This window comes from Melospiza melodia, chromosome 4 (assembly GCF_035770615.1).
Source record: "Melospiza melodia melodia isolate bMelMel2 chromosome 4, bMelMel2.pri, whole genome shotgun sequence".
In the NCBI taxonomy this organism is placed as follows: domain Eukaryota; kingdom Metazoa; phylum Chordata; class Aves; order Passeriformes; family Passerellidae; genus Melospiza; species Melospiza melodia.
In genome coordinates, this window is record NC_086197.1 from 13,807,264 (window position 1) to 13,833,445 (window position 26,182).

Below are 26,182 nucleotides of genomic sequence, written 5' to 3' on the forward strand. Positions count from 1 at the left end.
TGATGATGGGAAATCTCTCTCTTTCTCTGTTAACTGGAAATGCCAATACATGACTAATAATGCAACCTGATTCAATGTTATTAAAATAGAGAATATGCTTAGTTTTGTTGTCTTCTATGTTATATGATGCAGTAAAAAGTTTTAAAAATGTGTGTATATAATCCTCCACCCAAACCCTTTTCAATAAACAAAAACCTTTCCTATAAAACTTTTCTGCAATGAAATAGCCATAGTTTGGGAAGTTAAAAAAAACCAATCTTACTAAAACTTTTTAAAATCATCAAAAATCCTCATAACTTGTCAATTCTATTTAATAAACTGTTGTTGCCCTCTAGTGTTCAAACACAGTTTGTAAAGGCCCCTCTGGAAAGATCCAGACTGGTCAGCTATCAATTAATTCCCTGATAGTTCTTAATCCAACATGTATTCTTCTCAGTATCTAATCTAAACCTTCTCTCTTTAATTTAAAGCTACTCCCCCTTGTCCTATCACTGCATGTCCTTGTAAAATGCCTCTCTCCAGATGGATACATGACCTGTGCTCTGAGCAACACTGAGATACATCTGCTGGTTTCTCTTGAATATTTTGCTACTGTACTTTAACCATATCAATTAATACCAACCACCTTTTCCTCCAACAAATTATTTATTGCAGCAGAAATGCACAGTGAGCACTCAGGGGTTGTTCTCAGCACCTCTCCTGCTGTAAAGACATCAGCAACAAAGAAAGTTTCTCATGAAGGTTGCAGTTCTTACGAGAGAAAATTATGGCGAACCTCAGATCTGCATCTGCATTTTTACAGCTAAGACTAGTATTATCATTCAGTGAAGTAATTTCCCAAAAATGTTCCTCCTTGTTATGTTCCTTGACAAGAAACCTCTGAAAATAGCCATTAAAATGAAAAGGAAAAGAAAATGAAGTTTAACAAAGCACAGTCAAAAAACAAGCTAAAAGATACATTTGAGGTACATTTCTAAATTTGAGGTACATTTCTCCTGTAATTTTGTTCACTTTTAAGAGGTTATCCAGAGGTTATCCTGCTTTTTTTAACCATTGTCAGACTTAAACAATGTAGCAGACCAGCTGTTTTTAGATATATAAAGCAATTTGCACCCACCATAGAGTAAGAATTCAAGTTCTTGGCACAAGGAACACTGACTTTTCTTTGATCTCTGAATAACGGAATTTTCAGAGAATTTTCTGCATTTAGTTATTTAGAGCTTTCAGAAAACTTGCCTTGAGGCCATTTTTTGGATCACACCTGCTTCCCACCACACTAAGCTCGACAGATCTAAGAATCTCTTGGATGTGAGTCAAATTTCATATTTTGTAACAGAATTGTTTCCTTGCATTTGTAAGGCACCCTTCTTTCTCTGCTGTGACATTTGCTGTTGATCATGCCACCTGACACGAACACTTTGAAATCCAGCCTTTCATTCTAAAACCAGGTTTAGACTGACTGCACATGAAGGGAAATTTAAATAACATGAACTGGAAGTTGTGTGGCAGTAGATGCTCCCACTTACTCTCCCTGTTGAAGAGTCAGGAAAACATAAAATCATAGAGTTGTTTAGGTTGGAAAAAAACTCAAATATCAAGATAACTGTTACTAAGCAGCCATGCTTATTACCAGTCACATGAAGGGGATGCTAGAAATGAAGAGGGTGTGCTTTGAGAGCACTCACATTTGCAGTATGTAGTTTTAGGATACCTGTGATGTATGCAGAAGAAGAACTTTAAAGATATGTATATAACCATAAGCTATATTTAGGTAAGGAAAATTAAATTATGCCATATGTAATACATTTTTTTCCTGTTTGTACCTAAAACCATTTGGATGCAAAGCTCTATTACTAAGTATTTCTTTAAAGCAACAAGTAGGGTAAATAGGATTGCACCAGCATTTGGTGCAAATAGCATTGAAAACACCCATGTGCTGCACAGGTACTCAATTTATTAGGTGCACTTCAATTTCACTAATCTTGTCACAGTACAGATTAAGCTCGTGAAATTCCTTTTCTCCTTAAATATAAGACCTTCTTAGCTTAACTTGGATTTAGATGTTTACTCTCAGGATTTAGGAATAAATCAAAAATGACAGACATTATAGTTCAGCACAGACAGAGCATTCCTTCTCACCACCAAACCCATCTCCTGTCTCCTGCTTTCCCATTAGAGCCCAAAAAAGGAATCCATCCTCTTCTGAGATTTCAATATCTACTGTTCCATTTCAGAGTTCTCCTCTCAAAAGTGAGAGGTGCTCCCCACAATTTTATTCCCTCTCCCAGTCAGACATCAGCATAAATTCCATTGATCAAATAATCCAGCCTGGTGTAACGCCTCTTCTGAAGAGATTCATGGATTTTCCTCCCTGTCAGCACAATAACCAGCAACAAGAACATCATCCCAAAAAACAAAGCTGCTACAAGGCTGCTTTTTTCCCCCAGCTGAAAGACACCTTTCCCTCTCAGAACACCTTCTGACAGGGAGCTCTCTGAGTCAGACAGGTCATAACCTTGAAGGTCATTTTGGGAAGATGCAGGAGAATCGCTGGACAGAATGAAACCTGGAAAAGAGGGCAGGGTCCCATGGCTGGTATCACTGGAGGAGAGAACTGTTGGCTCAGGAGCCATGGCTGGAGTCCTTAGTCCTGATAGGGCAGTGGCAGATCCAGAATTCGTGGTCACCTGCACGGTTGTAGAAGGAAAAGCAGAATTTGTGGGCTTGGAAAGAGGAACATGATGAGTGGCAGTGATGCTGGAGGCAGGGACAGCAGGATTAGCTGCAGGTGGAGAGGCAGCTGTGGTGGGATGGGCTGTGGTTGGTTTGGCAGCACCAGGATGCAGAGAGGTTGTAAGAGACTCCAGCTGGGCAGTGCCTGTTGGCAGAGCAGCAAGAGCAGCACTGCTGGTTTCAGGGGCACCTGCCTGAGCAGAGGTGGGGAAGGAAGCAGTGGGGTTTCCAACTGGAGCAGCAGAAGGAGTGCTGGGTGGCACATTAATTCCCTGCTGCCTTGAGATGGGGTCCAAGCTCTCAGATTCTTTTGCTCTTTGAGGTTCAGGAGAAACTGTATGAAGTTCCATGTTGTCCAAATGCTTGCCTATGTGGTTCAGGAGCTCAGATGCCTGATGAAAGACAGACTGCTCCAAACTGGCAGTGTGATTCTGATGGATGTCCTGGCTGTGAGAAATGAAGGTTCCAGCATCCGAAGGCAAAGAATGCTCATCTGAAGAAAAGTTCTCAGTCTTGATGGATTTATCCTCTGAAAACAGAAATACTCATATTTAATTATGAAATCTATTTTTGACTAATGTAGGCATACTCTATTTGTATTTCTTAGAAATATTTATGTAAGGGGGCTCTAAAGAGATAATGACTAATGAAACTCCCTTTGTTTAAAATAAGCACAGTGACATTTAAATTCTATGTCATAAAAACTGTCAGCCTCAAGCCTACTCACATAACAGTGTTCTGTGCAGGAATACCATTCAAATAATAACCCTAAAAGCTACCTGATTTTACTGTATTTACCTCAGGTATTTAGGTAGGTATTTACAGGTATAGAAAGTACTTGGCTGAGTAATTGTCAGTTCATATTATATATATAATTTTATTTATAAAATTATAGAAATATATATAATATATTCATTATAACCATTCAGCTGCTGCACAGAATATTTAAAGGGGAACATGCTCTCAAGTAATTCTGACTCTCATTCATCTCTTTTTAATACCGAAACAAAAAGATTTGTTAAATGCACTGAAATTGGAATAAATGAAGTATCTTTTCCCCTTTCAGTTTGGTTTTCAGTGTAACCACATACAGATTCTCATATGAAAGAACAAAGTATGAAACATTTGTTGCTACCGACACTGCTCAGGTGCTACCTTTGAAAACTTACCAGGAACATTAAACAAGCTAGCATAATCTTTCTGCAGTTAAATGCTCACAGAAGATCAAGTCTCCAAAAAGAAAAAGAAGTGTTAAATGCAATCACGTTTTTCACTCAGCACTGCATTACAAAGAAGTGTTAAATGCAATCAGATTGTTCACTCAGCATTGCATTACATGCCGAACAATAGCACAAGCATGATTGCATTTCTTGTTTCTTTGTTTGAAACCCCTGATGTTCTTCTAGGGGAGAAAGAGCTGGAGGGAAGTTTAATTTTAGTAATAATTTTACAGAAATGCAGTTCGTTTGTTGCACATTGCTTTTGCATGATGCCTGTGAGATTGGGCTTGCACAAAAATACTTGGTAACTTTACGTGAGTAATCTTTCTCTATTTCATACTGTTGCCCCTTGCACAGTTCCTCTTGGAAAAGTTCTCTTTTCCAGCAGAAGTTTGGTCTCTCAAGCAGCCATACAGAAACCACCTTGGCATTATCAGTTTCTTATCTGAGCTGTTCAAACAGGTCTGGTGCAAGTCAATGTCAATCAACAAGTAGGCCTTGCTGTTAAAAAAAACCAGCACAGGCCAGAGAGCAAGAAATTCCAGAGTGTGCAGCCCACATGCCATAAAGCTCTAAGTTTAGAAAGTTTGCTTCTGCACTCCAGGTTCCCTAACTGAATGCAGAAAATAATGATTATTTATTATTTTTATTATTGCCAATTATTCATCAGTGTAGCATGGGTCCTTTAAATACACAGCTGGCTACAAGGGTGTGGTATTTCCATTGGTTTTCATGATACTTTTCAGTATTATATACAGGAAATTTTCCTTCCTGACTACATCTAGATGGAAGCAGCTTCTCTTTGTTTTAAGCAAGGACAAATTATGAGGATTTCTGAATCTAATGTGAAGGAATATTATAAGAGTTGGGACATTATTCCAAACTGGAAGTGGGGCCCACAAAGGAGCTCACCACACACCTGCCCATCCATCCTCCACAATGAAAAAGAACAATATTTTAAAATCATAATGCTTGGCTTAGAACACTTTGCTAAAAAGATGACCCCTCAAACAGTTCCTGGTCACTACAGAAAGTTCACAGGTGCAAAAGTAATTTTGCAGTGTGGTGTGGGGGCTGATGGCTCTCACTACTATTTACCTGTAGTTATCCAGTAGCTCACAAGTCCTGTTGCAGGTTTCATTGGACAAGCCTCAGTGCTAGGACAGTAAAACAAGTAGCAGTTTGGATGTGTACTTGTTCTTGCAGCATAAAAAATAATCAAATTACACTTCTTGTCTCCTGCAAAACAAAGTAAATACCTGTTTCAGCAGTAAGAACTTTTATAGCAGTATGGTAATGCGATCTAGTTTGTTAACTTTTGCTCATGTGAGTAAGAGGAAAACTACTAACACATAACATTCCTACAGGAAAAAAACCGCCAAGGACTGCAGAAGAATGGCCCAGGGCCAGAATATGAAAGGTCACACCTTCCTTTTCCTGTACAAATAAAGTTGGGGAAATTATGAGTCTAATCTCTCATCCTCCCCTCACGCATACCACACTGGCACCACTTTATACAACAATTGCTTGCTTACAAATCCTGATAAATCTGAAAATCTCCTTGATATACTCATGGGGAAGAAAATTATTTAAACATTTTTATTACATCCCAGGAATCACTTGGCTAGTTTCTGCTTTGGGGGGTCACCTTCACCACTGCCATTTCTACTTGCTGCTCTGCCTCCTACTGCTCCAAGAGCTTGATTCAAACCAGCTGTCTCACAGGAGGGTGAGCATTCTCATTTTTGGCTAAAATTAAATACAGTGCAAAGTGTCAGGTAGTTTTAGTGCGTTTACTAAACACAGCTTATGCACCTTCGGGGTTCAGGATTTGGGAGGTTTTGACACTGTTTCTGTGATGCAACTATTTTTCTGAACACTACGGGGTCTTGCCTTATCTACTGGCAAAAGAAGGTAGCAGCCGCCAGCTGGAACTAAGCGCAGCCTGAATGAGAGGGTAAATCCCGTGCTGAATAGGGAGAACGCCACCCCGAGAGCCCAAACTGCAGAATTATCGTCCCAGGCGGTGGCGGAGAAGGAGGCCGGGGTTACCTGCGAGCCGGTGCCCCGAGCAGCAGGCGCGGACACACGCACCCGCGCCGGGGACGCGCAGCGGCTCCGCGCCCCGCACGCCGCGGGGCAGGGACAGGTTTATATCGATGATGGAATTCTCCATCTTCTCCGCCGAGCACTCCTGGCCCAGAGCCGGCCCGGCCATCAGGCAGGCGGTCAGCAGCAGGCGAACCGGCCAGCGGCTGCCCCCGCGGGACATGGTGACCCGGGCCGGTCGCCGCGGGGCTCCTCCGGGACTGGCGCCGAGGGGGCTCCGCTGATCCCTGGGCGGGAACGCGTTCCTGGGACACCTTCGGGGTCGGGAAGGCAGCGGCGGAGCCTGGCCCGGCTCGGGGGAACCGCGGCTGTCCCGGCACGTCCGGGAGGAGGGGCCCGGGGAGGCGGGCCCGGGACGCCTGCTGCCCTGCTCCTCCTGCCTGCCTGCCCTCTTCCTCCTCCTGGAATTCCTGCTTACCTACCTACCTACCGGCCTTCCTGTCCTCCTCCTGCCTTCCAGCCTGTCCTCCTCCTCTCTTGTTTCCTTTTCACCTGGAATTCCTGCTTACCTACATACCTGCCTTCCTCCTGCCTTCCAGCCTGCCCTCCTTCTCTCTTGCTTCCTTCTCCCTGCCCGCCATTCTCCATTCCCATTCCTGCCTTTTCTCCTGCCCTCCCTCTTTCTCCCTTGCTTCCCCCCTCCTGCCCTCTTCCTCCTGCCTGACCTTCTCCTGCCTTCCTCCGGTCCTCCTCCTCCTGCCTCCTCCTCTCTGCCACTCGCCGGCACCAAGGGTCCTTCCTGAGCATCAGACACAAGGCAAAACCACCTAGAGAAGCTCTTGGTGGTCAGGCTGCTACGGCTTTACCCACAGTCAGACTTTTCCTCCACCTGAGAACTGGTTTTGGGAGCTGTAATGAAAGAGATTAATATGCATATCCTGGACTAAACGGATGTGGACATAGTTCTGTGTGTGTAAAAGTCTCCCTGCTACCTGAGTAATCCTGTTCAAATCATAACCAAGCACAAAGTGTTTGTGGAATGGAGAAAAAAAATGAACAAAAAAGCCTGTCTACTGGGACCCTGACTGGTGTCTTGGCCATTCTTCTGTCAGCTGTCTCAGTGCAATTGCTTGCTTAAGTCGTGGTTTTGCTTGGAAATTTTTCATTTCCGCTTTTTAGGTTTTTTTTCCTTACTATTTTGGGGTTGTGTTTAGGAGTAAAAGTAGACCAAAGGAGTGCAAAGAGTAAAAGGATTATAAGACAGATTCCTTCTTTTTCAGGAAAGAGACCATTTTCTTTTCAGAGATGTGCATTACCTGAAGAGATCCCAAAGGGCAGGTTAGTTTATGTACTGTAATGGTTAGATGCCAAGGCATGGGTGGCTGTCTTGTTTTCCATGCCCAGTCAGTCCCCTTTGTCAGTACTGCTGGGTGTTGGCTTTTATTTGGACATGAGTGCTGTAAGAGACTGAGCCCACCATCTCATTTTGCACCCCATGGCCATCTTGGGGCAATTAATAATGTTTGTGATTCTCACAGTCTTGGAGGGATGGTTTCTCCTAAAATTTTCAGCTGCACTTGTTTAAGAAAATGTTCCTTTCTAGGTAAACTGGTGACATTATTTTCACTGTTAAAGAAAAAGTCCCAAGAGAATCTGAACATTAAGGCGTTGCCTGCTAACTGCATTACACAGTGAATGAGCAGGGGAATGAATACTAAAGGCAAGCACAGGTATTACCCCTGCTATGTATTAGACAAAGTTGCAGCTTCTACCTGCCTTTGCTTAAAGTAGATGTGGTGGAAGAAGCCAAGCAGAAAGAAGCTGAAAAATAAGGCTAAAGGTCTGGCTGAAGTGGTCAGAACAGTTGAGGAAACTGGTTTTTCACCTCAACTGTTGGGATGGTGAATGTGAGAATATGCACAGAGACTGGCATCTCCCAACTGCCAATAAATATCTCACTGTCCAAAGCGAGATCTGGAATGATAAGGTGGATTTCTGACTGACAGACATCTCACTTTACAACTATAAAAACCACACCAAACTTCCACAAAGCAGAAATCTTCTACATATTTCCCTGGAATTGTGGGGAGTTTCTCCCCTGAGCAGGGACACTGCTTTGTGGATACTCTCCTGGAGGCTGAGTGAAGGAATCTGTGAATGTTGTTGACCTTTCAGTGGGAAGTTACACATCACTCCTAATATTATTTCTTTTGCTACCTTTAATAGAGGCACCTTGATATCATGCACTGTTTTGTGTTGTGCTGTAATCTACCCCTAGTTGTTTTAGTTTTATACTGTGTAATAAGTAATTCTGATTAAGACCTTTATCTGTTTATCACTTGTCTGTTCAATAAATAATTCATTTTTATAAATAGACCTGATCTGCCATCACTAGAACTTGCAGGCCAGAGTGAGTCCTTACATTTAAATAGTTGCCAAAATCTGAGCAGAGCTTATCTGAAGCTCCCACTCCTCCCATACACTCTTCTTATAGGAGAGATGTTGCAGACCCACATCATCCTCTGCTAGACCCTCTCCTCACCACAAACTGGGAAATGAGCTCTCTCACCCAGTTTGTTAGGTTAGAAACCCGACATTACTTTATTCAGCACACAGGCACATGGGTATTGCCTCATCAAATATGTTAGTCAGTTATCAAAACTTTTGACTATTTATACATTTTGGTAAATAAAGGAATTAGTATTCATTGGTTACTGGTAATGTAGTTCTTTTATTAATTAGTATTCTATCTTCTATTAGTTAATGATTCACTTGCTTTTCATGTTAATTAGTCCATATGTGTCGCAGACATATTTTATGAAAAAATCTTTTCTTTAAGATTTTTCCTCCTGTGAAGCTGAGAAGCCTCAAGAACAACATGTAAACAATGATTATCTGCTGCTTTGGAATGCAACAGGTGAATCTGTGATTGGTCTCATAGAGTTGTTTCTAATTAATGGCCAATCATAGTCAGCTAGCTTAGACTCTCTGTCTGAGGCAGAAGCTTTTGTTATCATTCCTTCCTATTCTATTCTTAGCTAGCCTTCTGATTAAATCCTTTCTTCTATTCTTTTAGTATACCTTTAATGTAATATATATCATAAAATAATAAATCAAGCCTTCTGAAACATGGAGTCACATCCTCATCTCTTCCCTCATCCTAAGACCCCTGTGAACACCATCACACACATGCTCAGTTTTTCTCTTCTTTTGGGTTTAGGAGTTTCTTGGGCTGGTGGTCTGTGATCAGTGGTTGGAGATGCCCCCTACTAGAATGACCTTTTCCCACTTGGAGCTGATTTCAGCACAAACACTGAGCATCCCTGGCTGGGCCAGGAGGGGATTGTCCTGCTTTGCTCTAGGCTGGGGCAGCCTCAGCTCGAATATTGTGTGAAGTTTTGGGTGCCATAATATTGGAAAGACATTAAACTATTAAAGAGTGTTCAAAGGAGGGCACGAGGATGGTGAAGGGCCTTGAGGGGAATCGTGTGAGGTCTGTTCAGCTGGAGGAGGCTGAGGGCAGCCATGGCAGTCACAGCTTGTGCTGAGGGGAACAGGAGGGGCAGGCCCTGAGCTCTGCTCTCTGGGACCAGGGACAGGAGCCAGGGAACGGCTGGAGCTGGGTCAGGGGATGTCACACGAGATCAGGGAAAGGTTCTTCCCCCAGTGGGTGTCGGGGACTGCCCAGGCTCCCCAGGGAATGGTCACGGCCCCAAGGCTGCCAGAGCTGCGGGAGCGTTTGGACACCGCTCTCAGGGATGCACAGGGGGAGATTGTTGGGGTGTCTGTGCAGGGATTGTTGGGGTTGTACTCGATAATCCGTGTGGATCCCTCCAAACTCAGGATATTCGGTCATAGGCTCCTTTTTAAAGAAATATAACTTGTCCGGCAACACCGAAGAGCACAGAAGGGGACACAGCACTACAAACATCGGCCTCACTAGGGAGAGCAGCGGAGGAGCATCCTTCCATGCCACACAGATCGCCGCTCTGCCGCCCCCCAGGCCCTGGGACGCCGGTTCCGGCGGGGCAGAGCGGGGCAGATCCGAGCAGCCCCGGCGCCGAGCGGGGCCCCGCCCGCCGGGCGGAGCCGCCTGACCCGGCGCAGCCGGAACCCCGTGGGCGGCGGCGGCCCCCGCGCTGCGGCGGGCGGGGGACGGAGGCAGCGCCATGGGCGCGGAGCAGAGCGCCGAGGCCGAGAGCCGCCCGGGCGAGCCCAGCGCCGCAGGTCGGTGCCTGGCGGGGAGCGAGGGCTCTGCCGGCACAGCGGCTGCGGAGAAGGGCACGCACGGCTGTTTCCTTGGGAGGGACGGCGGCTGTGGAGAAGGGAAGGGCTGTTGCTGCGGGAGGCAGCGGCAGCGCGGCCCGGCCCTTCCTGTGACGGCGCGGGGGCACCGCCCGGTTCGGGGGAGCCGGGCCGGGCATGGGCAGCGCCCCGGGGCCGTCCGTGGTGCAGGTGTTCCGAAACAGCTGTTCCCCCGTGGGGAGAGGGAAAGGAGCTTAGAGCCCTTCAGTGGTCTCGGCGATGTGCTATAAAAAGCCTGCCTGTGCAGTGTTGAATAGAGCAATATTCGCATAGGGTTGGGTTCTGGTGTGGTTACACTGCTTATAAAGGGTTATTCCCTTTCCCTCCAATATCCAGCATCTCCGTTGCCAGCCAAGCAACGAGCAAAAATGGACGACATTGTGGTCGTAGCCCCAGGAACACAATCCTCACGGAATGTCAGCAATGATCCAGATGTCATAAAACTGCAGGAAATTCCAACTTTCCAGCCCCTTTTGAAAGGTAAGTGATTATTCTTCCTCTGTTTTTAAATGCCTTCTTTTTTTGTACCTAATGGCATTTGTGCATCCTGAGGTTTCTACTGAAGTTCATATTTCTGTCCCTGTTTTTCACTTCCCTCTTGTTTTAAACCTGACTCTCTTTTATAATGCCATGATTAATCCCAGCCTTCTAAACAGTGGGTGAACTAGTTAAGAGGTGTGCTGGTAATGTTCTCTGCAATGGAACCATCTACTGTGAAGACAGAACAGATCCAAACATACCAGCTTGCCCTGTACCACTGGTTGATGAGAGATGCTGTGTTATTTTCTAGTATATAATGGATGGCAATCTCCTGTTTTGCTCTAGTCTTTTAAAAACAGACTGTATGTTACTCTCAGAGTCATAGCTACCTGTGTGTGTGTGTTCAGCTGCTTGAAATCAAGGTACCTTGTGGGAGTTTCCAATACAGAGCAGGTTTTATTCTTGTTTTTTTGTAGTGGGGTAGATGGGCTGAGACTTTTCTTTGTTTCTTTTCCTCCCACTCTATTTTTTTTACTTTCATCCTTGCACTCATTCTTTGTTCTGTCGAAAGGAAAGTGAAGATTTCAGTCATAGTTGTTGAGCCTGCAGTTTAACAAAGAACAGAGGTAGCATCACACCACCACTTTTTGGACAGAAAGTAATTTACTTTTTGTTTGTTTCTGTATGCTTACTGCATGAGGGTACTGAAACAAGACTAAAACTTGTAGACATTATTATAGCCTACTGGGCCATGCATTTAACATATTATTGGACACTTTATTTTATGAGTGTGTTCTGGGTGTGCATGGCACTGACTGCTGTTTACTGCAGAAGGGGCAAAAAGATAGAGGGGCCATGAAAAAAAAGCAGAACATGCTTTGCCTGTAAAGCACATGCTTTGTCCTGCTTTGTATGTAAGACAGAACCAGGGTCATGCCAGTGACAGCTTGAAGTGTAAATGCTAGAGTCCAAATCCCTAAAAGAAATGAGGAAGTTTTAATATGAGAGAAAAAAATTTAGAAGATGCTACAACATCTGGCACAAAAGTTGTTGTGTGTAAGAATGTGATGACAGAGTTTCAGTTCCACCCAAGCTCATGAGCAAACCTGGGTTGCACAAGACCTGTGGAGGGAAGTCCTGGGAAGTGAGACTGGTGATTACTTCCAGAGTTGGTGTTCCTGGGAGTCTGTTAGAGTGTCAGGGTTCCAGGGCTTGAGGTGGGAAGAGAGAAAGAACAGAGAGCAGCAGCCATGTGGCTGAGATGCTAAGGTTGGAGAGCACTGCCTTAGATGACCAGTCCAGGTCCTTCAGCTCCTAAATGTGCACCTTTAAGTTGTCTTGGTGACTGAGTTGCTTTTTCTGGCCTTACTTTGGACCTAAAGCTGTGGATGTATGATAGAATCATTCTCTTCTGCTTTTGTCACTTGGCTGCTTCCCCACGAGTCTCCTGAGACCTGGTGACATCTGGTGACTGCTCAAGAGTTTTGCATGTTCAATCACTTTTGTGATCACCTTTTTCACCCTCAAGTACTTGTTATTACTTGAACAACCAGACTGATACTTGTGTTCACTACAGAAGGCAGTGTGGGCCTGTTGAGTGAATTGACTCTTGAGAGGTGGCAGATCTACCACAGGCCCACTTGAGAAGCTGTTCTGTTTTGGACTGGTCTCTTATCTGTATTCTTCCCATGCAAGATTGTTTCTGGAAAGGTGGAAGAAGTTTCAAGATCTTTTAGGAGCTTATTCTAAAAGCTTGTGTCTCGTGATCTACCAGCTTGCAGGTGGACTTCATTGTTCTATTCAGTTTCTCCTTGCCTAAGCAAAGCCAATTGGTTTTGTGTTTCAGAAGGGGAATAATCATTAAATAAATGGACTGGCAAAGTACATGGTCATGTAAACACTGCATGTTCTTGAAAAACAAATGCCCTTGTTCCTCCTATCCATAGTGAGCTGAGCTTACAATCAGTGAACCTGGAAATCTTTACCATTGTGCAGTCTCACTTGGCAGAAAATGCCAGTGTCCTGTCCATTACATCTTTCATGCTTTCCCTTGACTTCTACAGTGAGAATTGCACCTCAGAGGTACAGCTATGACCCCTTGTAGAAAGTCCCTCTCCATATTTCTTATAGGCTCACTTCAGGAACTGTAAAGCTTCTGTCAGGTTGCTCAAGGCTCTGTCCAACTTGACCTTGAGGACTCATGATCTGGACAGCCTGTTCCAGCCTCATCATAAAAAAATTTTCTTCCTTATGTCCAATCTAAACCTACTCTCTTTGGTTTAAAACCTATGTCCTTGCTCCTTCATTGCAGGCCCAGACAAAAAATCTCTTCCTTTTCTTACAAGCTTTATTTGTCTCCGGAGGCTTTTTGGGGAAAGAAATGTTTTCTTGCTTATGGCTAGAATTGTGCACTGGTAAAAGGTATAGAAACAGAGATTGCTATATGACTGCAGAGGCACTGTGTGAGCAGCAGAACCTTCTTTACATACTGTGCCTCCTCCAGTTCCCATAGGATTTTGTGATTAGTTTCCTCTCCAATCTCATTTCATGGTTCTTCAGGTCAGCCTGGTGTTACTGTGGCCATCTGAGAATCCTGACTGGGTGACAGAAGCTGCCAGGTAGGCAGTGACTGTCAGCTGCTGCTGTGACCTTCCTCTGGTGGATCTTGTACATCAAAATTAACCCCTAACTAAAACAGCACCTGTAGTAAGTTGAAACAAACTTTTGGTAACCAGTCCCCTGTAAATACTGGTTATATTTTTGTGCTTTCCCTTTTGTGCCTGCCCTTTCCTTTGTTGTTTCCTCCTTGTTTGGAGGAAGCTGTTATGGCAGCATCCCTTGGAAGTCTGATACTGAGTATTGAGCATACTGTGAGTTCACTGAATATGGGCTTGTGGTTATTTAGACATAATTCAGCAGCCCCTTTTGTGTTCTGACTTATTTCTGGAGGAAACCTTAGTACTAAAAGAACAATTTTAATGCTAGATATTTAGCTGTTGAAGCTGTTGATGGTAACTGCTTGGCTTTCTGCAAGAATGTGATGATACTTTTCTTTCTGTTTTGTTTTGTCTGATGGTGTTTGGATTGTTGTGTGCAGGTTCCCAGGAGAGCAGGGATTGTTTCTATGAATTAAGCAATATGCTGATGTGCTGCTGGAGGCTGGCCTATGAACAGTTCAGCTATGTCACATGCAGTTTGCATTTCTCATGTGCAGCATGTCTTCTCTCACAGGAACTCCTGGTGCCTCAAGCCCTGAGAGAAGAAAGGTCAGCAGAGGCTGCTGAGGCTCACCTGCATTCCCAGTTGTGTCTCATAAATGTCTTTTTGCAGACATTCAGCAAGTTACTTGTGCACTCCCATTCCCCTTTGTTTTGAAGACCACTTTGTAGCCTTGTGAAGGGTATTGTGTGCAGCTCATCCTCTAGCCCAGAATAACTGGATTCTTGTCCTACAAATAATCCTGCTGTTTTTCTAAGAATAGCAAGTAATGGGAAGAGGTTCTTCAGTAAGGTTGGGGCATTTCTGCCCATAAAGTTGTTTAAGGGCATATTGAGCAAAGCTCTGTCAGTCATGAACTGGAAGTAAATTAAGTAATTACATTAAGGAGTATACAGTGAGAACTTTACTTACTCTGCTGCTTGTTACCCATATTTATTATTGTTATTTATTAGAAAGACATTTCATAAAGAACACAATGAGACTTTTTTACTCTGAAAAGTCGAGGCTACAGTTTACCTGGAAGCAGTGCAACAAGGAAAACCAGGTTACATGGCAGAAAGAGTAGGTCCAGCACAAGGAATTTCCTTTTAGACTCAATATATTTTGAAGTGGCAAACTTGTCATGTATTACAGCTGGTGTACAACTTCAGCTGAGAAGAGCAGGGAGATGCTGAAAAATCTGGGGTGAAACTTGTGATGCTGTACAGATGCTCTGTGGTTCTTCAAGAAGAAGAAGCTTGTGTTACCTTGAAATGATTGTTTATACTTTTATAACTTCTTTTATGAAGTTGTTTTTCAGGTAGGAAAGCTACTTGTCAAAAAAAATACCAGTGTATTTTTCTTTCTAGCATAGTGTATAAAGGAAGGATGGATGTTTAGACTTTACTGCAGTTAAAGCAAGATTTTGTCACATCTCATTCTTCAGTATTTTCTTACATCCTCTCTTCTTCCCCTTTCCTTGCTGTATGCTCCTACTTCAATTTATAGTGTAGGGAATTTAGCTAATAGCACATGTCAGTGAGCTTTATTGCTATAATTCTCTACACATGCTACTTGAATAGTTTTATTATTCTGCCCCTGTGCCTTAAAAGGAGGATCTGCTGCTTGCAACTGCTGAGGGTATAGGCCTCTACTAGAATTGGAAACATCCAAGTTTGTTGGATGGACCCCATGCCCAGTACTTGTAACAAAATGTGCATGTTGGATGGAAGGAGGTACCAAGAGTGTGAGTACATCTGCCTGGTGAGTTAGAGCTTTTTTATTGTTATTATGTTTGTTAGTGGGGTTGTTTTTTAGGTTTGGGTTTGGTGTTTATTTGGGTTTTTTTAGGGCTGTAGAGCAATATTCTGTATTGTAGAGATCTGTCTCTCCATTTTGAATTCATGACTTGAAAGTAGCTCCTGAAATCAGAATCTAGAAGGCGCTTCAGTTTTGGGGAAGGGAGCTTTCCCTTCAAAGGACAGCTGAAGGAGTGGATGATGATGTCTGACTTCCATGTATTCCTCAGTTGTTTGTTGGCTGTTTGGAGACCTGAACTAAGTCAGTTTTCTGTGTGAGAGGATTTGGGTCTCTGGTTAGACATTATCCAGTCAATATGCTCCATACCCACAGGGAGAGCATTAGGAACTGCAGATTCTCCACCTTTCCCTTCCCTTCGCCAGCTGTTCCACACCCCTTGGTGTAGTTTGTGTGTTGGCTCCTACCTTTACCTTCACAGAGCCTGGCAGAGCTGCCCTTGGGGTACATTAGAAGATGTGCTGAGCAAAATAACCATGTGGGAGGGAGTTAACTGTGTCCTGGCTTATCAATTTGCCACAGACTTTAATGAGGTGTATCTGCATGCTGGTCAGTGTGCCTTGAAATCACTGTTAACAGGCTAAGGTGAAAGGCAAATAACTGCTTACAACATCCAGAATATCCAAGTGTAATCATAAATGCTAACAGAATGTGTGATCCCTTTATGTTGGGAGGAGACTGGAAATCAGATGCATCTGGTTGATTAGGCAGAGGAGCTGGAGTGTGTTCTGCTGGAGTGTAGATAGTGAATCTTTCCAGACAAGGATAAGCATGTAATGGGAAAGCACATGGAGAACTCTTTTGTCCTCAAGGATTTTAGGCATCAAAGTCTGGATGGAATTTTTTCTTTTTTTTCTCTCTCTCCTTTACATTTGTGTATTTTATTCAGCATTACTGCCTTGTTCATAAGCTAAGACTTGATTGAGTCTTTGGCTGAGGGGCCAGTTACATTTCTCACTTCTTTTTAATGTGTCTCTTGGTATCTTTCTCTGATGGATATCCATCTGTTGAACTTGATGTTTTCTGTCAATGAAAATTGCATGCAATGAAATGTTCATGTCAGAGACATGTTTAGGAGATACATTTATGCCCTGTACATCTGTACTGTTTTGTAATTTATTTCAAAGGCACGGGGAACACTGCTGCTAGTTTAATTACTGTATTAAATTTGGTGCTTCTCTAGTTTTTTACTTGCATTTCCAGAGAAGCAGAGGAAATAAGAATTTCAGCAGACAGACATTATAAAAGAGGAATTAAGCGCTGCATCTCTGGAGGAAGGATCTGTATATACCAGCTGTACATGTGTAGGTTGCTTCATGTGATGCTGTGTGACCCCCCTACCCCTGTTAATATTCTTTCTCTTGACTGGTGGCTGGTTTTGGAATGTTTCTGTCTTACTGCTGGACCAGCATTGCATTGCATTGCATCACTTTTGAAAATTGAATGTTTCTGTTGGATCTTAGGCTTTATATGAATTAATAAGTTTATCCAGGTTCAGAAGGATATTTGGTTTTGGGCCAGTTAGTTTATTGAGAAATGTTATGCTTACCCAAGAGGGTGTAAATTATTGCACCCTAATTATTGATTTTTTTCCCTCTATGGGTGCTGATTCAGTCAAGTGACTATGCCAGAGGTAAAAGATGAGAGGATGCTTCTGTATGTTCTGCCTGTCTGCAGTTAACTGCACTTTCTGTAACATCACATCATTCAAAAACTCCACTCTTGTATTTATTTCCTGCCCAAACACTATCAGCAGAATAAAGAGCAGATTCCAGAAAGTCATATGTGTAAATAATATGCCCCTTTTCTAATTAGTGTTTGACTTACTAAAGTAGTATAAAAATGAAAAGGGTTTTAAGGTACAAATGAAAGAGCAGGTCTGCTCCAGCCCTTAGCTTGTTATCAAAGCAGTGTGGTGGGAGCTCAGCTTTAACCATGTTCTCTCTTGATAATTGTGTAAGATGAGATCAGCAGCTGACCAATAAAGCACAGGTCAGCAAGCTCATTGTTATGAAACCTTGAAGTCTAGAATCAAATTTGATCTGCCTCTCTTCCTTTCTTAGGGCATCTTAACAAAAGGGAAAATAGGAATTTTGTGGTTCATTTGGCTTAAACAGTGAGGTCTGACACACTGAATATTCCCTCTATTTTCCATGTGGGGCTGGCCATGGTATGCTTGGCTTGTTGACACCCTTGCATGCATAAACCAGATGATGTGCAATTGCAGATTGAACCCTGAGATACAGATGATCTCCTGGACACCCTGATTTTCAGTTTGCAGTGGTAACAAAGTGATGAGTAGTAATGTTAGTAGGGAGTGGAGTTGCTGCCTGTTGTAGCTGTGCATAGGCACCACTCTGCCAGCATGCCTGCAGGCTGAGCTAAGGGCTCCAGGCAGCCTTTGGTGGGAGCTCTGAGACACTGTGGTCATCCTTGGAATGCTGTAATGCTTATTGGTGTGGGAGATTAGTGTTTTCCTTTTTTATAGTGGAAATTCTTATCTTTCAGCAATCTTAAGCCACTTGAGTAGTTCTGAGGATAGCACTGAAGCGATGTGAGCACCTTCTGTGTGTGAGCTGGTATCCTGGATGCTTGTAGAGTTTTTTGTTTGAGGTTTTCCTGTGTGTGTGTGTATGACTGTTTACATGGGTGTTTTTACCTGTGTTGCACATGTCTGCTTCTCTCATGTTTCAAAATATTTATAATATTATAATTACATGTGTAATTGTGGCAGTAATTTCAGAGAGGACACAATATGCCCAAACTGCCCCTTGATGTATTCATTAAATGCAAAATATGCAATGTCTCCTGCCTGTTGTATTAAAGATCCACTATGAGTATGTTTCTTATTAAAGATACACTATGAGTATGTTTCTTCAGGTGGTAAACAGTTGAAGGGCAAAATTAAGTGCACTTGCTACTTACGAGAGGTTTTTTAAAGAGGTTAAGGGCAAACAGTAAAAATACCAGGCTGCTGTGTGAATACACTTGTATGGGGTTTTTGTTGTTGTGTTTTTTGTTGGTTTTTTTTTTTTTTTTTTTTTTTAATATGCTGATGTATATAGAAATGACACTCTTGAAAAGGTGGATGAGTCTGTACTAACACAGTGAAAACTGAGACTTTGGGATCCCGTGCTGCTGTTGTTAGTTAGGATGTCCCCTGGAAGTCACTTGTGTAACTTAGACAGCAGTATTGAAGTGTGAAGTGTCATTCAGTGCTGCAGTAAAAGACCTGAGAAGCTGAGGCATTAAAATGAGATTATTTTCACCGTGCTACATCAGCATGGCAGTGCTGTGTTTGTACCCAAGGGAAAGGTGTAACAGCAAGTGGGATACTGGGACAGCAGCACAGGCTGCTAGTGGGTAACTGCTGTGCAGGAGAAATCTGTGCATTTCATGCCTTGGGAGTAAGGAGATGCACCAGCAGTCCTTCAGCTCAGGCTTGCATTGTCCTTTCTCTGTTTTCTGGCCTGCTGTTTTTTACCCCTGTAGTTAAGAAAATGGGTATTGAGATTGGAAAGCCTGCAGTCTAGGTAAGTGCCACAGGGTGTCAGTGGAATACAAAAGAAGTAGCAGGCATGGTTGAAAAGGGGTGGAAACCTTGCTGAAACAGCACGCTGGAAACTGCTGTCTCTTCAGGCTCTTTCCATGAATATTTGTGTTCTGTTTGCACTGGTACCAAGTGACCAAGGTCTTGGTGACTTTGCTGGGTTTAGTACACAGTTGATCCACAAAGTGCTTTTTGCTGAGAGGCTGCTACAGGCTGAAACAGTACTAGGTATTTGAGGAGGAGATGGTGCAGTGATCTTCAGCTGAAAACCTTTCAGAAAGCTTTATGATCTTGCAAAATAGAAATTTTGGGTGCCACTTATTTTTGGTTACTAGCAGATTTCTAAGTGTGCGTGGTAAGAAAATGTGTGTATAGATCAGCAGTAATTCAGGTGAAAGAATTTGAGGTTCAGAGGCTGTCCATGGCTCTTGATCCTCACCTCAGCACCATCTGTAACAGGGAGTTCAGTAATTTTTTCTTGACAACACTCTTTTGATCATAGGTGTGTTGAAGACCGAGGTGGTCTCATGCCAAGAGTGGTGCATAGTAAATGCTTCCCTGTTGGCCCATTGTGCTGAGAAAAAATGTTTATCCAGCACAGGAGATGGAACTCCAGAACTGTGTCTAGAAAATGATTGCAGCACTCTTCCCTTCTCCCCAGCTCAGAAATGTTCAGTTCCATGAGTCTTCTTTCCAGTTCATCACCAGCCCTACAAACCAGTGTTGGTGCAGGAGTGCAGATCATGGGATGAACTGGGAGAGAACTGATCATGGGACAGACACAAAGTGAGAAGGGGAAAGGGGAAGAAATAACCTGTCTGTTAAGAGATAGCCTAAAATTCCAGGCTTTTACTCCACCTTCCTTGTGTATGAGTACAGGTAATCTCACATAAATGAAGACATTTGTTTGGGAGAATCTTTGTATTGATCACATATGTCTGTTCAGCTAAATCCAGTGCTTTGCTAATTCCTAAGTTATTTTTAGGAGAGGGAGTATGGAAGAGGAATGTCTTCAACCTTAATCTCTCTTGCCTTGGAAATGTCATGAAGGTATCTTGTGTCCAGTCTATCATGGCAATAAAAGCCCTTTGAGCTGGCAAGGGATTTATGTGATTCTCTTCTCATCAGTGCATTAATGGGAGTCTGTACCACAACATCTGGACATCAGCTGGAGAGTAGTGCTCTTCACTATGTGCTGCCCAAACCTTTAGGTGCTTGGGAAGGTTGTTGGTGCACACCAGGAATTTAAGATTATAACCTATTTGCATATAACCACTTAAAAAAATTTGAAATGCTAATATAGGCAATGTTACTGCTTGCCTAAAGTTGTTCTCAGTGAGACACCTTGCAAAATTACTTGGGCATGTTCTCCTGCCCCTGATCTCAGCTGTCCAAAGTGAAATCCCTGGCAAGGCATGCCTCATCAGCATATGATGAGCTTTTACACATTTGGTGTAAAAGCACTGGAGTCTGAGTTTCCTCGTTTAAAATTCACTCTTTCTGCAGACTTTTTCTAAACTCCTGTGCCAGCTACCATGGATGGGAAGCCATATTTCAAGTTAAAACAAGAAGCATAGTGCCAAGGAAAACCCTTATCCTAAAAAACCCTTTCCTTTTCAGATATTAGCTTGGCCACACAAGTGTTTGTCTCTTCTCACTGTGTTTTTACTCTGCTGTGTCCTTGTTGTGGTGGGTTTTCTGCTGTGCATCCTCCACCTTCTGTCTGACTGTAGTGTGTCATTGGAAGCTGACCTGGGATCTGCTGGACTGCAGGTACCATTTGCAGTTGTGGTGCTGTAAATGGAATGCTTCCAAGGAGCTCCTTGGAAAGTGTGATCTTATGGACCAGGGAATTATAAATCATGGTCATCAAGAGATCTCAAAAAACATAATTTTCATCTGCTAGTGTTTCAGTGAGTAACCCTTTGCTTTTAGTTCTTAATCAGACTAAGATGGTGTTGATGAGCTCCAGGAAGAACAAATCCTGGTGATGCTTCACAAATTTTGGATAAAATTAAAGCGTTCCTTTTGATACCAAACACAAAACTGCTGGAGAGGCACTGCTGGCACTCCTGGTGCTGGCTGATCTCTCTGCAAGGAATGGCTCAGGGTTGGTCTCAGCTGGCTCAAGAGGAGGATGGGAAAAAGGTTGGTCAGAATTTTATCCATTCTCATTCTTTGTAGTAGGAGTCTAGGAAGGTTTCTGTCAGCTAAACAAAGCCTGAACCTAAAGGGGAAGCTTGATTTTCCTTTTAACCCTGAAGTCTTGACTTCATCTGATTAAACAGAACATTTACCTTTAATAGGAAGTGGAAGAGATACTGGAAATAAAACTTCTAAAGTACTGCATGCTGCTTTGCCTCCCATGAGAGCAAATCTTTTTCTGTGATGTGAAAGTAGCAAGGTGCAGGTGACTGAAATGGAGGTACATGTTTGCATTTATACAGTTGCAGAAACAGGACAAATCAGGATAGGATACTTACTCTTGGTTTTGGTTGTCTCCCCTTCAGGGAACTTGTCACCAGTTTCAGTATGAACTGAAATTTGGAGTCAGTTTGGGTGGTGGCTGAATTTCTTTTTTTTTTTTTTTTGCAATAGTTTGCAATTTTCCACTGTTGTACATTCCCTCAGTTATTAATCTGATTTATTATATTCTGTGGTAGAGAAAACAGAAAGAATTTGTAGATTAATCACTTGGAACATAAATGATTTCTTTTGTGTAATGATCTCTATTATGACAACTGATGATTAAGCTGCAGTGGTGTTTTAGACTTTCACTTCTTTATTTTAAATGCCAAATGCCTTTTATTACTATCTGAATCCAATTACTTTTGTGGTCAATGTTTGCATATGTATTTAGATGAGGAATGTAAAGGCTTGGCCTAGATTTTAATGCCAGGCAACGGGACAAATGTGGTTGGAGCAGAATTATTTTTCATGTCATAGCTCTTGCTTGTGCAGGGAAAATGGTGGTGGTCTGTCAACCTTTGTACCACCTCAACTTGCAAAAGGAAGCCTCTAAAAAGCTTAAAGTTTTGATTGCATCAACTGTTTAAGATGGAAGTAAAAATAAAGCAGTTTTCTATGCTGTGAAACACAGGAGTGTGAGTTGGATACTGAAGTACTGTTCTGCAGGAGTAGGATTGATGTGAAAAAAGGTGGTTTCTCCATAAAGATACAGTGAAATGGTTGAGTGAGTTGGCTAAAAATGGGCTGTGCTGATCTGCCATCATGGTCAGTGCAACAAAGATAAGGGTAGTGCATTCAGGACAAAAGAAAAGGTAGGAATTGTTAAATATTAACAGATTTGGTAGAGTTTTGGGAAAAGATAAGAAACTGAGGATGTTTGTTTTCCAGCCCCCAATCAATTAATATTTAACCAGTGGTCCTGAGTGACTCATCTCTACTCCTTGTAAACAAAATTTTAAGATGAAAGGAAGAGAGAGTGATCAATGTGACCAGGGAACTCCCTGGGAAACAAAAAGGAAAAACACTTCTGGCAGTCAAGGAACTTGATTTGGCTCACCATGGGATGTGGCAGGCACTTGGGCTGGTGTGGGGAGCAATCCCAGGGGTTGTGGACTGAGGTCATGTGGGCACCAGCTGAGATCAGCTCTGCCAGCTGTCCCAGTTAGGTACTTTAGGACTAAGGCAAGCACATATCTAAAATTAGCTTCTGGACTTGGTGCAGGAGAAGATAACATGGGCAGGATTCATTGAGGCACTCTGGCTTCCCACAGAGTGTCCCTTTTGGATTCTGTGATGCTTTGCTGACCAACATACTCCTCAGGAAAGTGGGGCAGGGTGGTTATGAAGCACTGAGTGGTGATGCTGTGGCAGGAGCAGAGACAGCTGGACTGGTGGACTTGCACCTTTGGGCATTCTGTACAAATATTTTGTATTCTGCTCTTTAATCCTCAGTCCAGTTTGGTGATTTTTCCAAGAGCAAGGGTGAGCAGAGCAAGCTAAACCTAATGGCTTTGGGACTCTTTTCCCTAAAACCAGCGGAATTGGTCTTTACTTTGGAAAGCTGCCATCCAGAAGGAACTGAGGTTGGAAAAGATAAAACATTCTGAGACTGTTCATAAACTTTTTGTTTAGAAACTGTTTTGATGCCAACTATTTTGATGGTTTTGATTTTCCCACTCCCTTATCTTCTTAACTGAAGGGGCTTGGTAAGAAAACAAAACCTGTACTGCTTCTAATTTTTAACCCTACTGAAGTTTTTCAGAAGACTGATCAAGTTCTCTGCTGTGCTAAACTGCCTCTTTATTATCCAGATTGCTAGGCTTATTTTTCTTGCAAATCAAAATAAGGTACAGTGAAATCAAGATAAGCTGAGGAGCAGATGGGCTGAGGGCACACGGATTGGGGTCCCCCTCCTCAGCCACAGGGCTGTGTGCCTCTTGCCATGCTGAGGTGGAGCAGAGACAGCCAGAAAAGCAGAAATAACTTGGGATGAGATGCAGAGGGGTTGGTTCTCATTTTTGAGCACTAGGGAAAGCATCAGTGCCAAAGTTCTAGGTTGTAGCAAGCCTTAGTGCATTTCTACTCCCTCTGTGTAGTGATAAAGTAAGGTAGTCACAATCACAAACTTGCTGCACAAACTCTGTTGTCTATCTAGAGCTGTAATTTCAGGGAGGAGTGAGTTCTGCTGGTGAGCTCTTAAGTACTGTTTCATTAAACTTTGGTTGAGCTATTGCTGTACCACTTTGGATTTTCAGCTGTGGGATATTTTCTCTGGAAATTAAGTCAGGATGTGCTCACTTGCACAAAGTTGTGTGCAAATGCCTTTTTTCCCCCTTGAGCCTCAGTTATCAAAGTTTGGAGTTCACTGTACCTTGTAACTATTTTCATTAATTTAACACACTAGGCTTGTTCCAGCCAAAATGTTGGTCATGAAACAGTGCTAAGAAAGAAAATTTTGTATTTCTTCCACAGGAAATGTAATAAGTGACCTTAAAATAGTGTCTTATCTCATGTTTATACTGAACTTCAACTCTTGTTTATCAATATTTTCTTATGAAAGGAATGAACATTATTTCAATCCTTAAGGATCAGAGAGCTGAAAGACTCCTGTGTTTGTATGTTTTTCTTCTTCCTTGTATTTTTTTTCTTCACAGTGACATTTTAGGACTTGCACATCCTAATGAAGTTGTATTTTATTGGTGAAGGAGCAGCTGCTCCATTTGGGGTTCCCTGTGGTTCCAGGGACACTCAGAGCCAAGGTTGCTGCAGCTGGAGGAGGCTCTCATCTGAGCTGCTCCCTCACAGTGATGGTGTAGGTGTTGTTCTTGTTAAACAGGTCAGGAAATGGAGATGTGCTGCATCACTGCCCTAAAAACCTTAGTTTTGCACATAGTTTGGGTCAATACAGATGATTTCTTAACAGATGAGGTGCCTTGTTGGGTTTTATTGAGTTAGGTTTATTTTTTGGCTTTGGTTTCATCAGTGAGCCTTTGAAATGAGACCTGGGATTTCTGACTGTAGTAGAAAAGCAAAAAAAGTTTAGTAGCTGGTTTTGGTTTTCATAAATATTTTACCATTAGGCAGAAATGGATCATCAAGACTTTTGCACATTAGGAAGCAGTAGGACAAATGACAGTGCTAACATTTTTATTTTTGCCTTATTCTTTAACTATATGCTCCATGGGGCAAAAGACAGAGCCACTTAACAATGGGCCCTAATGTTCTAAATGGCCTCAAGTTTCATTGTGGCAGCTTTTTATTTGGAGCTGAGCTAGGGAGCTCACCTCAGTATTCCTGTCCTTGGAAGGACAGTGTTCAGCCTTCACTGAAAAGCCCTCACAGGAGGGTGATTCCATCAAGGACTCCAAGATTTTTAAGGCATTTGTTGCCTGAATGTAGGTAGGGGTTAACCAGTGGTGAAATGTACAGATTAGTTCACTGCCTTACCTTCTCATTCTCTTGTGAAGTGACCCTGTAAATGTACTGAGGGCATCTCTTCTGTCCAGGAGGGCATACTGCCCAAACCTGGAAAGGCAAAAAAAAAATTTAGATTGATTTTTTTTTTTTAATTGTTGGGGTTTTTTTGGTTCTTACAATGTAGAAGACAATTAATTAATTAATTGCTGTAGCCCCAAAGAGCTCTGCTCTTCTGAGGTGTCATTGAGGAGTTTGGCATGACACTAAACATGCTTGCCCTCAGGCACGTTCTTGTTCCACAGTTAATGATTCTGTCTAAAGGAGATGATGTAGCTGATGGATTTTTTAAAAACTGTGTGAAGCAGGTTGTACTTAACTCCTGTCCCCCTTTTTTGGGATAATAATCATAGGTTTGTGTTAGGAAGCTGTTCTGTATTGAGAAACTTGTTCCTCAGGTGCAATAACTTACAAACTTTTGACATATCTCTGTTTAATTTATTTTTTTGTTTTGAGATGTTGGCATCTTGCAGTGAAACACATGAAGGTGACTGTTTGTGATGTGCTTTGCTGTCTCTGCTTCTGGGAACAGTTAAATTAAACCAAAAAAAACCACTTTGCTTTTAAGAACATCCTAAACCACTGCAGTCTTTTATTCAGTGACTATCTGTCCCTTTGCAGTGAATGTTAAAAACATGGTCACAAAGTTGAATTTTCACTGTCCCCTGCTTCTGATGCAAAGAAACAGTCATTGCATACTTTTCTGATGTCTTTGAAAGGAAGCTATTTCTGCAAAGTGAATACAATCTCTGTTATCTGAGTGAGCTGCTATCCCAGTGCATGGCTGAATCAATCCTTGCACCGAGAGGATGCCTGAAATGTTCTAGATTCATCATTTCTTAATAGATGAATCAGACTGATGCATTAGTTTTGCTTTTTGGGCACATCTGATGAACTAGCCCTCATGGAAGATGTGGAAAAGTAAAATAAGGAAACATGCTACTTTTTTTCCCCCTTAAATGAACATTTGATTCCTATCAAAGTAACATTTGTTGCTTTGCAGTCATATAGCCCTGTATTGAAGTGAGGCTATCACTGAAGAACTGCAGGTTTAAAGGCTGTTAGCTCTGAAAACTTGCAGAAAGCAAAATTCCTCTGGCCTGTGTGTGGAAAGAGCTTTGCTTGGGCTCTGCCTGGAGGATGGGTTCCATGGGGACTGTTGCTCACTGCTTCTCTGCAGGTTGTACCTGGGGTTCCTGGAGTCCATCTGCCTGTGCTGATGGATGGGAGAACATTAAAATGGTGCTGAACACTGCATGGAGAGGCTGATAAGAGAGGCTGATGGCTCCTCCAAGGCCAAGTGAGGCAGTCTGGCTCCTCAGGGTATGCAGTGTAGCTTGAGTTGATGTAATAGCTCCCACCTGTCCAAGGAGGAGAATACACCCAC

General features: G+C 42.7%; 2 protein-coding genes across 2 annotated transcripts in view; one reads left to right on the forward strand and one right to left on the reverse strand.

Moving 5' to 3' along the window:
• Positions 1–1,934: 1,934 nt before the first annotated feature.
• Positions 1,935–6,240, reverse strand: MANSC1 (MANSC domain containing 1). The gene is made up of 3 exons (XM_063153963.1): positions 6,006–6,240; positions 5,052–5,192; positions 1,935–3,262 (listed from the first exon to the last, which is right to left on the reverse strand). The coding sequence occupies exons 1-3, from the start codon at positions 6,223–6,225 to the stop codon at positions 2,289–2,291; spliced, it is 1,335 nt and encodes a 444-aa protein (XP_063010033.1). The 5' UTR covers positions 6,226–6,240; the 3' UTR covers positions 1,935–2,288.
• A 3,903-nt stretch (positions 6,241–10,143) lies between these two features.
• Positions 10,144–26,182, forward strand: part of BORCS5 (BLOC-1 related complex subunit 5) — a 60,272-nt gene continuing 44,233 nt past the window's right edge. The window contains exons 1-2 of the mRNA XM_063153970.1: positions 10,144–10,229; positions 10,644–10,787. Coding sequence (XP_063010040.1) covers positions 10,172–10,229; positions 10,644–10,787 — 202 coding nt within the window. The 5' untranslated portion in view covers positions 10,144–10,171. The remainder of the gene's footprint in view (positions 10,230–10,643; positions 10,788–26,182) is intronic.

Coding starts and splice junctions, on each gene's coding strand:
- MANSC1 (XM_063153963.1), bottom strand. CDS start 6,225: ATGTCCCGCGGGGGCAGCCGCTGGCCGGTTCGCCTGCTGCTGACCGCC. Junction 5,193..6,005: donor CTCGGGGCACCGGCTCGCAG/GTAACCCCGGCC, acceptor TTTGTTTTGCAG/GAGACAAGAAGTGTAATTTG. Junction 3,263..5,051: donor GAGCTACTGGATAACTACAG/GTAAATAGTAGT, acceptor TTCTGTTTTCAG/AGGATAAATCCATCAAGACT.